This window comes from Tupaia chinensis, unplaced genomic scaffold (assembly GCF_000334495.1).
Source record: "Tupaia chinensis unplaced genomic scaffold, TupChi_1.0 Scaffold000178_1, whole genome shotgun sequence".
In the NCBI taxonomy this organism is placed as follows: Eukaryota; Metazoa; Chordata; class Mammalia; order Scandentia; family Tupaiidae; genus Tupaia; species Tupaia belangeri.
In genome coordinates this window covers 487,628-502,750 of record NW_006159653.1, presented here as the reverse complement: position 1 = coordinate 502,750, position 15,123 = coordinate 487,628, and the positions used below count along the sequence as shown (strand labels likewise).

At 57.2% G+C, this 15,123-nt stretch overlaps 1 protein-coding gene across 1 annotated transcript in view; it reads right to left on the bottom strand.

Moving 5' to 3' along the window:
• Nucleotides 1–15,123, bottom strand: part of RAB11FIP3 (RAB11 family interacting protein 3) — a gene marked incomplete at both ends in the record, with an annotated part of 63,155 nt that overhangs the window by 37,175 nt on the left and 10,857 nt on the right. The window contains 1 exon segment of the mRNA XM_014587008.1: nucleotides 445–538. Within this exon segment, the coding sequence (XP_014442494.1) occupies nucleotides 445–538 (94 nt within the window).

Sequence of the window (15,123 nt, the reverse complement as noted above, 5' to 3'; positions counted from 1 at the left end):
TTAGAACTCCCACCGGGCACGTGTGCTTGCATACCCAAGATCCCGAGAGGAGAATGGAGGAGAAGGGATTGCGGAGTGGCCATCCCCCAGGGGGGTGATTTCTCGCTTTCTGTCTCTGTCTCTGTCTGGCGCGCGCACGCGCCCTATAGCAAAAACCTCTCAATAAAAATAAAAAGTGTCCGGACGGACAGAGCAAGCTGAGAGCGAGCGAGCGGACGCGGCAGCAGTGGGCACGGCCGGGAGGCGGGGACCCAGGGGCTTCGCAGTTTCTCATCATAAAGCCCTTGGGGAAGGGATGGGAGCTGCTTCAGTGAGGACAGGGGGCAGCCAGCCAGTCAGTGCCGAAAGCTAACGTGCGGCAGGAGAGCAAGGGGCCACGTCACATCGGCAAAGGGGGCGGGTGGGCGGGCGGAGAGGGGAGGCCCGGAGGCCTGGCACACTGACCTCCATTTCTGATCGCCGTGATCCCTTGGTGGAAGTCTTCGAAGCTGATCACGCCAAGCCCACTGGGGTCCAAATACCTGGTCAGGCCCTTCACCTGCAACGGCCAGATGGGAGCAGGTTACTGAGGCCTCGCGGGGTCGGGCCGTTCTCACACACAGAGAAGCCTGACTGCGGGGCCAGCAGGGGGCAGAGTGCTTATCCTGCTGCGCTCCCACGTGGCCAACTGCACTTCGAGTCCCAGCCTGGCAGCTCGTTGCTCACTTTCTCCCCACTCTCTCTTGCTCTGTCCCTCTCTGGTCAAATTTAAATAAATACATAAAGGTAAATGAAACTATTCTTTTTTAAAATTATTTTAACTTTATTCATTCATTCATTTTATTTTAATTTGATCAGAGAGAGACAGAGAAAGAGAGGGTAAGTGAGAAAGAAAGCCATCAAGTCCAGGACTCGAACCGTGGTCGGCCACGTGGGGATGTCCGCAGCCTTAACCACCACGCCACCTGCTGGTCCCGAAACAATTCTTTAAAAAATAATGATAATTTTAATATGGGACCAGCAGGTGGTGTAGTGGTTACATCTCTGGACTCCCACATGGCCGACCACGGTTCGAGACCCAGACCTAGTGGCTTGGAAATCATGCTAGGTGAGTGTGCATGTATACCCAAGATCCCAGAGAATGGAGAAAGGATTGAAGCACGGCCATCCCCCAGGGGTGATTTCGCACTTTTCCGTCTACTCTTTCTGTCTCTCTCTCTCTCTCTCAATCTCTCTCCCTTTCCTCCTGGCGAGTGCACATATCCTAAGGCAAAAACCTGTAAAGAAAAGAAAAAGATAATAAAACTAAACAAACAATAACTTTTAAAAATAACTATTTTTGTTATTATCTTTGTGATACAGCATGTGCACTCTCCAGGTCCAGGACTCAGACTGTGGCCAGCCACGTGGTGTCCGGTGCTGTGCTCACCATGCCTGCCACCGGGCAGCCCCACTGAAGAGAAACTGGGGACTGTCAGCCTATCTCTGTGTGCGGACTCTTTACGTCCTAATTCAAACAAACCCACTTTTTTTTTGAGAGAGAGGTTTTTGAGGCAAGGCACATATACTCACTAGAGAAACAGAAAGTGAGAAATCTCTCCCTGGAGGGAGAAGGCCATGCCATAATCCCCCCCCTCTCTTGGGGTTTGGGCACGCACACAGGCCCAGCATGAGGGTTTGTTTTGTTTTTGTTTTTGTTTTTTTTAAGAATTACTTATTTAACTTTTTATTTGTTTAACTAGATCAGAGAGGGATGGAATGAAAGCGAGACAGAGACAGAAAGAGAGAGAAAAAGTGAGAAAGCAAGGTGCCAGGTCCAGGACTCAAATCATGGTCAGCCATTGTGAGTTCAGCATCCTTAACCACCACGCCACCTGCCAGCCCTCTGGAGTGAGTCTTAAGCCACCAGGTCTGGGACGCGAACCATGGTCAACTACATGGAAGTCCAGTGATGTAACTATTATGCCACCTGAGGGTCCCAAACACACTATTCTTATTTACTTATTTATTTATATGAAGGTATTTTCTGTGTTTTTGGGGTTTTTTTAACTTTTTTTTTTGGAGAGGTTTTTGCTATAGGGCGTGTGCGCTCGCCAGACAGAGACAGAGAGACAGAAAGTGAGAAATCACCCCCCAGGGGGGATGGTCACGCCGCAATCCCTTCTCCTCCATTCTCCTCTTGGGATCTTGGGCACGCACGCACACGTGCCCAGCGTGAGTTTAAGCCACCGGGTCCGGGACTCGAACTGCGGTCGACTACATGGGAGTCCAGAAACATAGTCATTGTGCTAACTGCTGGTCCCTCTGGGAATTTAAAAAAAAAAAAAAAACCAACTTTATTATTATTCTTTCCCAATTTGACCAGAGAGAGACAGAGAGAAAGTGAAAAAGCAAGCCACGAGGTCCGGGACTCCAACCACGGTCAGTCAGGGGAGTCAGGGCCTTTAACCACCATGCCACCTGCTGGCCTCCAAACACACTATTTTTAAAAATCACATTTGTAAGGCCATCAGGTCTGGGTACAGGGGTTGGCAGTGGGTGGCCACCCGACGCCCGTGGCGGTGACGGGAGTAAACGCTGTGATGCAGGCTGAGTTTGTGGCTACCCTCGGCCGTGCGCAGGAATCACACACAGACTGCACGTGCAGACCTGTGCTCCACCCCTAAGATGTGTCACTGCGTGGGTGTAAACATCCCAAGTTCTACACACACCCAGCCCAAGCCCTGCGATGAACAGGGCTCCAGCTTTACTTCGCAGCAGGGTCAGGCTGGCCCCCAGCACAGTGGTGAAGCCCTGGGCAAGGAAGCAGGTCCCAGGTAGCCATCGGGGTTCAAGGCCGGGCCGCAGCATCTGAGAACACACACCGGACCATGTGCGCAGGGTATGGATGGGACCGGAGATCGAAGGAAGGAGGATGGTGGTACGGCCAGGCCCGCAGGACAGTGCAGCACACACACTCGCTCTCGCCCTTCCACACACATGGCGACCAGCAAGGCATGCCGTCACCGGAGCACAGGCCGCGCTGTGCCGCCTAAGGCTCTGTGCCTTGCACAGCCACCCCCGGGGCAGCTCGGCCCCGTCATGAGGGCACGGAAGCCACAGGGCTGCCTAAGGACTCAGAGCAGAAGGGAGGGCTCCAGGTGATGGCGGAGTCAGGAGACGCAGATGTGGACACAGGCTGGCGGACACCTGAAAAGCAGGCGTAGAGCCCACCTGCCAGAGCAGGTGCACAGGTGGGCAGTGGCTTCACAGACCTGGGTCTGAGCCGGGCTCAGTGAGGACACCCAGCGGCCTCTGGGAAGCAGATTGGTCGGGGGCTCCCCGCGGGGGCGGCCAAACGGGCAAGGAGGGCCTACGGAGCTCCAGGGGCAGGGGCTACAGTGAAGCCCCAGGGCCACATGCACAGAGGCAGACGGGAAACCACACCTTGGTCCCGAGTTCCGGGACTCAGAGACCCAGAAGGGCGTCAGAGATTTTTAAAATGTCTCCATTCTTGGGACCAGCAGATGGCATAATGGTTACATCGCTGGACTTCCACGTGGTCGACCATGGTTCGAGTCCTGGACCCGGTGGCTTAAAACTCACACTGGGCACCTGTGTGTGAGGGCTCAAAATCCTGCAGACTGGAGGGAGGACCTGCGGTGTGGCCACCCCTCCAGGCGTTGGGGAGGGATTTCTCGCTCTCTGTCTCTCTGTCTCTCCAGTGAGCACACGCACCCTACAGGGATTTCTCAAAAAAACAAAAATGTCTCCGTTCCCAAAGAACCTGAGGTCTGAAAGCCTAGGGACCTGAGCGGAGACTGCCGAACCTGGAGGCCACGTGTCCGCACTGAAGGCGCTCAGTGAATGCGCAGCGCCTAGCGGTCCGCTGAGTCACTGACCAGATGTGAGGGTGAAGGGACAGTCTGGAGCATGCTGTCAAACTCCATTTCCTTCTAGCTGCAAGACAGACCGACGTCTATGCCGACGATGTGGGTCTCTCTCCAGCCAGAGTGCTTGGACGGAGGCTCGAGGAGGGAATGAGGACTGGAACAGACACCCTACACAGCCCCCGGAGACCACGTGGCCCAGAGGTCACAGTCGGCAGTACCTCTCTGCCAGCAGGCATAGCAGCTGCGGAGGCCACGGGGGAGCCACCCAGACACAGGGACTGCCTGACAGGGAAACGCACCAGGGCTCTCCCACGCATGCACACACACAGACCCACTCGTCCAGGGGAGGAGGCACCTGGAACTCCAGAGGCCCCTCAAGAGCCACTCTGGACACGCCACATCCCGGGGTCACGGCACCTCCCAGCAGAGCACTGGCCATGCCCGCACCCGTGGGCACCCTCGGACTGGTTATGACACCAAAAACAGAGCTCACCTTTCCAGAAATCACAAGAAGGGCCCACGTGCCCAGGGTCCCCTCCAGCTCCCAGAGGCCACACCGGCTCAGAGGAGGCTGCAGCAGGGGGGCAGAACAGCCGCTCCCAGAGCTGGGTTCCAAGGCCATTCCCAGCATCCCACGTACACCTGCAGTCTGCCCACCCACAGCTCTTACGTGTCTTCCTAAAGCACCAGAAAGCAGCTAACAGGATGCAAAAGGCTGCCCTGCTGCCCTGCTGTGTCCTACCTGCCACCCTGTGTCCTGAGCAGCCCCAGCCCCAAGGAGGATGCCCTGAACGGACCGGACCGGCTCCATCCCAAGGCACCCAGAGCCCTGTGGCCAGCGATGTCCCACCGACCTCAGTGCCCTGGCGTGTGCACCAGCACCCGCCCACGAGGCACCCGACTGTCACACCTGGACGTCTTCCACAGAGAATGAAGACCAAACGGTTTCAATACAATTAGAAAAGACTAGATTTTATATCGCTTTCAAAATTTATAAACAAGATGGGGCCAATAGTTAGCGTAATGGCTATGTCACTGGATTCCCATGCAGCTGACTGCGGTTCAAGTCTGGGACCCGGTGGCTTAAACTCAGGCCAGGCGCGTGTGCGGGCATGCCTGAGATCCCAAGAGGAGAATGGAGAAGGGATTGCGGCTATCCCCCGAGGGGGTGATTTCTCACTTTCTGTCTTCCTGTCTCTGTCTTTCTGGCGAGCACACGTGCCCTGTAGCAAAGACTTCTCCAAAAAGAAAGAAAAAAAAAAAAATTTATAAACAAGAGAGGCCAGCAGGTGGTGTGGTGGCTAAGGGCACTGGACTCCCACATGGCTGGCTACAGGTCAAGTCCCAGCCTGGCAGCTTGCTTTCTCACTTTCTCCCTCTCTCTTGCTTTGTCCCTCTCTGGTCAAATTTAAACAAATAAATAAATAAAGTAATTTTAAATAAATTATAAACAAGAGACAGGGATGATACATTCAGGGGAACTTCAATAAGTTCATGGAGGGGGACCCAGCTGGTGACATGGTAGTTAAAGCACTGGAATCCCACATGGCTGACCACGGTTTGAGTCCCAGACCAGGTAGTTTGAAAATCATGCAATGCAGGGACCAGCAGTTAGAGTAATGGCTATGTCGCTGGACTCCCACGCAGTCGACCGCGGTTCGCATCCCGGACCTGGCGGCTTAAACTCACACCGGGCACGTGTGCGTGCGTGCCCAAGATCCCGAGAGGAGAATGGAGGAGAAGGGATTGCGGCGCGGCCATCACCCCTGGGGGTGATTTCTCGCTTTCTGTCTGTCTCTCTGTCTGGCGAGCGCACAAGACCTATAGCAAAAAAATATTTTAAAAAACTCTAAAAAAAAAAATCATGCAGTGAATGCACGTGTGCGTGTGTCCAAAACCCCAAGAGGGAAATGGAGAAGGAGCCGGAGTGCGGCCACAACCCCCGGGGGAGTGATTTCTCACTTTTCCTCTCTTTCTCTAGCAAGTGGAGGCACCCTGTGGCGAAGCCTTAAAGCTCATGGAAGGCAAGCTCCGTAGCCCAGAGGTTAGAGGGGACAGACCCCCACATCCAGCAACCGGAGGAACTCGCAGGCCACGTGTGCGTGTGCCGGGTAGACAGAGGGGGCCGCAGGGTGGTCATGCCCACTGGGGGTGCGTCTCCTACACCCTCCCCTGGCAAGCACCTGCACCCTCCAGCAATGTTAAAACAGCAACAGAAAGGGGGGCGTGCAAGTCCGCAGTGGCAGCAGGTCTGCATCTGTGAGTGTGAAATGAGAGTGTCCGGACTCTCACACAAGCACATCCTGGACTGAGGACACCTAGCTGACCTGGGGTGCTATGTAATCGCTGTCCTCCGCAGGATCGCCCCACCTCTGCCCCACCTCCGGGCTGCTCTGAGGGCTCCACGCCCTCGGGCACCGCCATAACTGTCACCGTTCAAGCAGAGAAGTCCAGTCCCAAGGGCAGAAACAATCTCTCCGAATGGCGGGAAACCTCGCATCCAATCCAGGCAGCAAGAGAGCAGAGAAGTGGGCACTGGCTCTTCAGCCTCAAGAGCCTCGCCAGAGACCTCCAAGTGCACCCCTGACGCCCTCCCACCCAGCGGACACCCCTGCCACCCTCCCACCCAGCGGACACCCCTGCCCTGCCTCTCCGGCAAGTCTCCACACACCCACGGAACTGACAAGACCAGGCTGGGCACAGCCTTCATCTCCTGGGCATTAAGCAGTGCTCTGTTTAAGGAGAAGCGACCCAGGCTCCATGGTCCTGGGCAGCGGCTGTACCGGGCTCTCTCAGCACTGCCCTAGTCTTTTCTTTGAGAGGTTTTGGTTTAGGGCACGTGTGCTCGTCGGAGAGAGAGGGAGGGAGGGAGGGATCACTCCCAAGGGGGATGGCCACGCAGTAACCCCTTCTCCATCTCCCTCAGGGATCCTGACAGTGCATGCACATGCGCCTGGCATGATTTTCAAGGCCCTGGGTCTGGGACTCAAACCGCAGGACCTAACTGTGACACTATCTGGTGGCCTCACTGTCCTAGTCTTTTTTTGTTTTAAAGAATTATTTCATTTAACTTTACTTACCTATTTATTTGTTTATTTCATTTTGACCAGAAATGGACAGAGTAAGAGAGGGAGAGGGAGAGGGAGAAAGCAAGCTGCCACGTCTGGGACTCAAACCGCGGTCAGCCCTGTGGGAGTCCGGCACCCCCAATCACCACGCCACCTGCTGGCTCCTAGTTTTCTTTTATGTATATATACATTTTCGAGAGGTTTTTGCCTTAGGACACAAGCTTGCCAGAGAGAAACAGAGACAGTGAGAAGGAAAGTGAGAAGTTAACCCTTGGGATGGGTACACCACAATTCCTTCTCCTTATTCTCCTTCTAGAACCTTGGGCACGCGTGCACATGCACCCAGAGTAATTTTCTATCTTTCCTTTTTTTTTTTTTAAGAGTTATTTTAGGGAACCAGCAGTTAGCGTAATGGCTATGTCGCTGGACTCCCACGTAGTCGACTGCGGTTCGCGTCCCGGACCTGGTGGCTTAAAACTCACACTGGGCGCGTGTGCGTGCGTGCCCAAGATCCCGAGAGGAGAATGGAGGAGAAGGGATTGCGGCGTGGCCACCCACCCGGGGGGCGATTTCCTGCTTTCTATCTGTCTCTCTCCGTCTGTCCGGTGAGCACACGTGCCCTATAGCAAAAACCTCTCAAAAAAAAAAAAAAGTTATTTTCTTTAAGTTTGTTTATTTATTTTATTTGACCAGAGAGGGAAGGAGGGAGGGAGGGAGGGGGGGAGGGAGGGAGAGAAAGTGAGAAAGCAAGCCACCAGGTCTGGGACTCGAACCACAGTTGGCCATGTGGGAGTCCAGGATCCCCAACCACCACACCACCTGTGAGCCCCCAGCATGATTTACAAGCCACCAGGTCTGGGACTTGAGCCATGGCTGGCCATCTGCAAGTCCAGGAATGTAACCACTACACCACCTGCTGGGCCATGCCCTGGTCCCCTTCACAAAGCAGTGTTCCCTACAGACGTGTCACTGAGCCACAGGAATTACAGAACAGGTACACCTGAGACGGGCCCATGGCCTGGTGGTCAGGGAGCTGGACCCCACATGCTAACTGCACTTAAATCCCTGCCCTGGCAGCTTGAGGAACACACCAGGTGTGTGCCCCAGATCCCGACAAGCAGAACGTGCGGGTGTGGCAGGCCCATCCACCCCTCCCTCTGACAGGTACACACGCCCTCTGGCAATTAGAAAATAAGTCACAGGGCCAGCAGGTGGCGTGGCAGCTAAGGGCGCTGGACTCCCATGGCCAACCATGGATGAGTCTGAACATAGTGGCTTGCTTTCTCACTTCCCCTCTCTCTCTCATTCTGCCCCTCTCTGGTCAAATTAAAATAAATACAGTTGAATAAAATAATTCTTTAAAATAAAAGTCATGCGGCCAGCAGTTGGCATAATGGCTATGTTGCTAGACTCCCATGTGGTCCACTGCAGTTCGAGTCCCAGACCCATTGGCTTAAACTCATGCCAGGCGTATATGTGTGCATGCTCAAGATCCCGAGGAGCATGGAGAAGGGATTGTGGCGTGGCCATCCCCTGGGGGTGATTTCTCACTTTCTGTCTCTCTCTGTGTCTTTCTGGCAAGTGCACACACCCTATAGCAAGAACCTCAGGAAATAAAAAGAAAAGTCAGGCTGACTGACAAAACCTGCACACAACAGGCGGGCTACAAACGGCGCGCCGTGAGCCAGCCTGTGGCCGTGCCGTGAGCAGATCCCACAGGCTGACTGCACGGTCCGAGCCTGGGCCCCACAGCTTGAGCAGCAGCCTGGGACAGGGACAGGGCATGCAGACCCTGGAGGGTGCGGAGGGCCACGGGACCGCCCCCGGTGGTGCTCTCTCTCTGGGGAGTGCATGCCCTGTGGCAACATTGTAAACAAACAAGTGAAAACCTGAAACACCACAGGGAAACGATGGAGCACACCCTGAGCTCCCAGGGAAATGCGAGCCACCCAGTCAGCACTGCCAGGGTGGAGCGGCACCGGCCACGAGGCGGGAAAGGCATTAGCACTGGGCTGGGGCTGCTGGCAGAACATGGACAGTGGCTGACACGCTGGGAGGGCAGGTTCTGTCTCCTTCATCTGCAGGTTTTTATTCCAGTGCATTGTTTAAACTATTCTTTCTACGTCTCTTGGTACCAGCTTTTTTTTTTTTTTAAGAATTATTTAATTCTTTTTCCCTTTTAATTTGCTGTAGGGCATGTGTGCTCATGAGAGAGAGAACGAGAAAGCCAGCCGTCAGGTCTGGGGCTCGACTGTGGTCAGCCATGGGGGAGTCCAGAACCTTCACCACCACGCCACCTGCCGGCCCTCTTGTTCCTGCTCTGAAGACAGCAGCTGGAGGCTGGCAGGTGGCGTGGTGGTTAGGGTGCTGGACTCCCCCATAGTGCACTGCAGTTCAAGTCCTGGACTTGGCAGCTTGCTTTCTCAGTCGCTCTCTCTCTCTCTGGTCAAATTTTTAAAAATAATAATAATAAATAAAGTTAAATAAATTATTTAAAATAAAAGCAGAAACAGTAACTGACCGTGGTGGGCTCACCCCCTAGGATGGACTGCCTCCCTCAGCTGAGAGGGCCTGGCCTCCCAGTGCCATTGGGCCCACTACTGTCCCCACTCTGAACGCCTGCAGGGCAGGCCCGAGAAGCATGTTGGCAGGTGCCTCCCGAGACGCCGCCCACTCTCCTGAAGTGCCACAGCGACCATGGCAGCAGGGCCGCATCCCCGCCCAAGGCTGCGCCTTCCCACGCAGAGCGCCCGTCATGCCCCACCTGTATTGCAGTAAGGCAGGTCATCCCCACGCGTGGGGACAGCCCTGAACGTCATAAATGCGGGGACGAAGCAGGAGCACTGCCACAGCGGCTCACTCTCAGTGCTGAAGAATCACACCCCGCAGGGAGTCGGGCTGTGGGGCCAGCGTCCCAAGGCACCTGGCCAGGCAGAGCGGCGGGGAGCCCACGCCCTGCCACGGGGCCACCTCCAGCCAGCACCCAGAAACCCAGACACTGCCTGCGGGTCACACCTCCGGCCTGGGACACCACGGCACCAGACACTGCCTGCGGGTCACACCTCCGGTCTGGGACACCACGGCAACACCCCGCCAAAACACGCGCTCGACCCAGAAAGTAGTCTCTCCAAGACTCGCAGGTCACCGAGAAGGGACGGCATTCCCGAGTGAAGGACAGTCCTGCCCCAGAAGCAGGTGCGCTACACCCACGGTGCCCCACTTCAAGCTGAGCAGCCTCCCACTAGCTGCACCTGAGGGGCAGCCCCCAGCAAGCCTCTGCTTCACCAGGCGGCAGGCACGGGCAGGGCTGCTGTGCCCCGTGAGCGTTGGCTCTCACAGCCGGCAGCCACGTGGGTTCTGAGAAGCCAGGTGGGGGCACCGCAGTGGCTGAGCCCAAAGGCTGCATCCCACGCTCCCACAGCACACCTGCCGACACCGAGGACCTTTCAGGAAGCGCAAGGGCCCAGCGCCACCCCTGGTCCCCCGGGAAGCTGGATGCAGGAGTGTCGATGGGGTGAGGCACACGTGCGTCTGACTCAACACCAGCAGTGAGCTCGGTGCCCTTTCTGCCTGCCAACACACTGCCGGGCGCTGCACTTGGGCTCTGGCCCACCACCCCACCACCCGGGGGTCAGACCTGGCCTTCCTGCTTTCTCAGGGCTTTCTGGTCCTTGGTCTGTGCAAGGACCCACCGAGAGCACAGACGCAGCCCAGCCCGCTTCGGGGAGTGCAGCCAGGTCCCCTCCCCACTGAGTCTGCTGCAGGGTCCGAGCTGCCAGTGCAGGGCTCCCCCAGCCTTCGGGGCTCTCGGGCTGGCCACACCCCCAGTGAAGCCCACATCGGCTGGAGGAGCCCTCAGACGACCTGATTTCTCTGGAGCATGAGAAGATACGTCCTGGCCCGGCCTGGCCCAGGGAGGACCTGGCTGAGGAGAGGCTGCAGGCCTGGCACCTCACAGGACAGCGCCAGCAGGAGTGCTCGGCGGTTCAGGGCTGACACAGCACATGGGCTGTGGGCAAATTCGGGGCCCCATGCCACCCCTCGCGGTGCAGGCTGCAGCCAGCCAAGCACACAGGGGGACTGAGAGCCACCGGCACCAGAACACGCTCACGCTGCTCACAGGGTGTTGGAGGACACGGTCTACCTTCATCACCTGGGCCCGTCGGGGCTGACCGAACAGCGGACACCAGAGAGGTGAGTCTGCCCTGTTGAAGGCCAGCTGTTCACAGGGACGGGGCTCCGTCTGTGCTGGCATCTCTGTCACCTCTGCTTGCCACTGACAGGAAGTATGGCTGGGCCGAGTGCCCAAGCAAGGTGCAGAGGCAGCCCGGCTGGCCTCCCAGCCTGGGGAAGGCTGGACGGGGACGGGTGGCACCCGTGTCCTCCTTGCTTCCTGCCTCACCCACGTAGCAGCTGCCTGGGATCGGAGACACCCTCCCCGGGGGCCGGCACCCCAGACGCACGGAGCTGTCAGAAGCCTGGGCCCTAGTAGTCCTGGCACACAGGCAGGGAGGGGTCTGCTTTGCGACCCTCCCCCCCGGCTGACCTGCTAACGGCCAGGCAGGGTGCAGGCAGTGGGCGCCTCAGTGAAGAGGAAGTCCCCCACAGAGGGGACAGCAGGGGCCACAGGACACACCGCAGCTGCCCCGAGGAAGGGACAGGCCAGCGCCAGGCTCTGGGCCGCAGGGGCTGAAGGGTGCAGCTCCTCCCGGCACTTCTGTCCCTGTGGTCCCACTGAGTTTTTGTAAATGTTCACTCCCGGCGGGGGGTGGGGGAAAGCATCCCCATGGGGCATGGGCATGCCACAAAGTCCTCTTCTCCATCCTCCCTCCTCTGAAGCCAGTGAGTCTAGGACTCAAACCTCACAGCCAGTTGGGTTCCGGTGCCTTAACTTCCACCCGTGGGCTGACCTGCTTCCTCGGGCTTTGTTTTGGTTTTTCTTTCGTTGTTGGTTTTTTTGCCATAGGGTAGTGAACTTGCCAGACACAGAAAGAGGGGGGGAGGGAGGGACAGCCGCACCGCAATCCCTCCTACTCCGTCCCGGCAGGAGCTGGGGCCTGCACGCATGCGCACCTGCTTGATTTTTTATCATCATTTTATTTACATTTATTACAGGGCACATGAGCTTACCAGAGAGAGACAGAGAGTGCGAGAGAGGGAGGGGAAATGAGAAAGCAAGCCGCCAGGTCCGGGACTCGAATTACAGTCAGCCATGTGGGAGTCCGGCGCCTTAACCACTACACCACCTGCTAGTACCAAGTTCTGCCAGTTCTGAAAGCCATTTATAAGTCTTTAATAATCTTCAAGTTCTGAAAGCCATTTATAAGTCTTTAATAAACAGAAAAGAAACACAGATGTCTACCATGGTCCAGAAACTGTTTTTTTACAGAGGTTTTTACTATAAGGGTGTGCACTCCTGGAAAAGACAGAGATACAGAAAACAAGAATCGCCCCTGGGGGGATGGCCACGCCACAGTCCCTTCACCTCCATTCTCCTCTTGGGATTTTGGGCACGCACGCACACGTGCCTGGCATGACTTTTTAAGCCACCAGGTGTGGGACTTGAACTGTGGTCAACTACATGGGAGTCCAGCAACACAGCCATTACACTTGCTGGACCCAGTCCAGACATGTCTTAAGCACATCCCAGTCTCTGACACTGCCTACCAACGCACCAGGGAGCACAGCAACAACACACCCAGCAGCTCTTTGGCACAGTGGTAACGCACTGCTCAGGAGAGGCCGAGCCCACCTGGTGAAGCGGCTCAGAGCCCTGACCTAGCCACCTGAAACAAACTGGCACAGGGTAAGGGCTGCAGCCACACAGCCGGGGAGCTGCTGTGTGGGAGCCCCACCTCACCCACACAGGGGCTGACCAGCCAAGGGAAGGGGGCAGGCTCTTACAGGGGACACTCCAGCCTCTGGGGACAGTGAACAGCATGCAGAGTCAGGGCCAGGGCCGAGGGACACTGCCGGCAAGGCCTGGCCTCCCCAACTGTGTGACACTAGGGGCATCTGCAGGCTGTCCCTGGGCTGCAGGTCCCCCACAGCGAAGGCTCCACAGCCTGCCCTGGCAGCATGCGTGGGCACTGAGGCAGGGGCTCGCACGTGGCTGGGTGTGGCGGAGAGACAGGGTCCTCCCCACCTCCTCTGTAAGCCCATTGAGCGTGCCATCCTAGGGACAAGAGTGGGTGAGGGACCTTGGAGCACAGAAGGCGGCCTGCGGGCTGTGCAGAGCACGGTGGGCCAGGGCACCAGGTGGCCGCCTGAGACGCCTGGTGAAGCACCAAACATGGACCCAGGTCTCCCCTGTCCCCAGACAGATGCCCCACCTTCCGGGGGACTCTGGAGACCCGAGACTTGGACAGGGGCTGCCCTCGGCTCAGAGGGTGGCAAGCCCTGCTGGGGAAGTAGCAGCGGTTACAGAAGCTCACAGGTACAGGCCGACGTGGCCAGTGCTGCCCAGAGACGTGGCCGTGGCCAGAGGGACACTAACCCGGGAACAGCAGCGTCTGTGTCAGCAGCCCTGACGTCGGCAGCATGGGTGCTGTTTGTCTGCTTGCTGGGTTTTTTCAAAGAACTATTTATTTATTTACTTATTTATTTTATTTATTCATTTATTTTAATTTTACCAGAGAGAGAAATTGGGAAAGCAAGCCACCAGGTCTGGGGCTCAAACCATGGTTGACCATGTGGGAGTGTCCAGTGCCTTAGCCACAGTGCCACTGCTGGCCCCTCTCTGCGTGCTTTTTAGGTGGTTGCCACAGGGCATGCACTACCTGGGAGAGATGCAGAGACGGGGACAGTGAGCGATCACCGGGGGGACACACAATCCCTTCCCCTCCACCCCCTCAGGACCTTGGGCACATGCACACACACGTGCCCAGCAGGAGTTTCAAGGCGCTGGGTGTAGGACTCGAACTTGCCTGGCCATGTGGGAATCCAGCATCTTAACCTTCACGCCACCTGCTGGCCCCTTGTTTTGCTTTCTCACAAAATGGAGTGACTAGCAGCAGTGCCCACGCAGTAGGGCAACACCGCACCCCCCTGCAGCGCAAGGTCACAGGTCCAGACTGAGCTGGCAAGCGCTGACACCCTGCCGGCAGCCCCTGTGAGGGCACAGCAGGGTGGTGCCACGCGAAGGGAAGGAGCCCAAGCAGGGATGGCAGTGTGTGCTCCGGCCCTCCTACAAGGATGCGAGCAGGCCTCACTCCCGTCCCGCCTGTGCGGGGCTGCCAGGCGTGCGGCACTAGAAGCAGCTCAGTGTCTGGTGGCTCTGCCCAGCGGCGTCCGAGCACACACCAAATAGGCCGAGGTCCACAATGGCGCTCTGCAGGAGCACAGCCACAGGCCAGGGCCCGCCCCTCCCAGGCTTAGGCCAAGGGGGGGGGGGGGGCGGGCAGGTCCAACTCCATTCCCCCAGAAGCACCTGCAGTCCCAGGGACTCAAGGATCGAGGCACAGCAAGACCCTGCTCTAGAAGCTAATGTGTCTCCCTTTCTCAGGACTCGCCCCATGTCTGCCGGCAGCAGTACTAGAAGGGGAATAAATGCAGGTGGCACGGTGGTTAAGGTGCTGGGTCCCACATGGCCAACCAAGGGGCGGATCCCAGACCCAGCAGCTTGAAAATCACAATGGGGGTGTGTGCGTGGTGCCCACAGTCCTGAGAGGAGAACGGAGGAGAAGGGGTTACTCATGGTTCAGCCATCCCCCTAGGGGGTGAAGTCTTGTTTTCCCTCAGTGCCTCTCCCAGAAAGCACACATACCCTGTGGCAGAAATTTACAAGAACAAACACAGTGGGGAGTGTGCACATATGCCCAGGATCCCAAGGGGTGGAAAACTGGAAAGGGACTGCGGAGTGACCATGCCCCACTGGGGGCTGCCCTCCCTCTCCTCCTGTGTGTCTCTGTGGTGAACACACACCCTCGGCCATGAAAGAAAACACTCTGACTTGAGGTGGAGGATCTTCCACAACCAACCACGTCCAAAATACTCCAGAAGAGGCTCTACCACAACGCCCGGATCCCGCCAGCAAGGCCCGTCCAGGCCAGTCCCAGCGCCCCTCGGGGGCAGCGCAGCCACCATCCCAATGGGCTTTCACGGGGGTCTGTGCCTTCACTGCGCAGTGGGCATGGCTGAGCCCGAGGGCTGCCAGACTGCAGAGTGTCCGGGCGTTCCTGCAGGCCCAAGCGTGCACCTTCTAA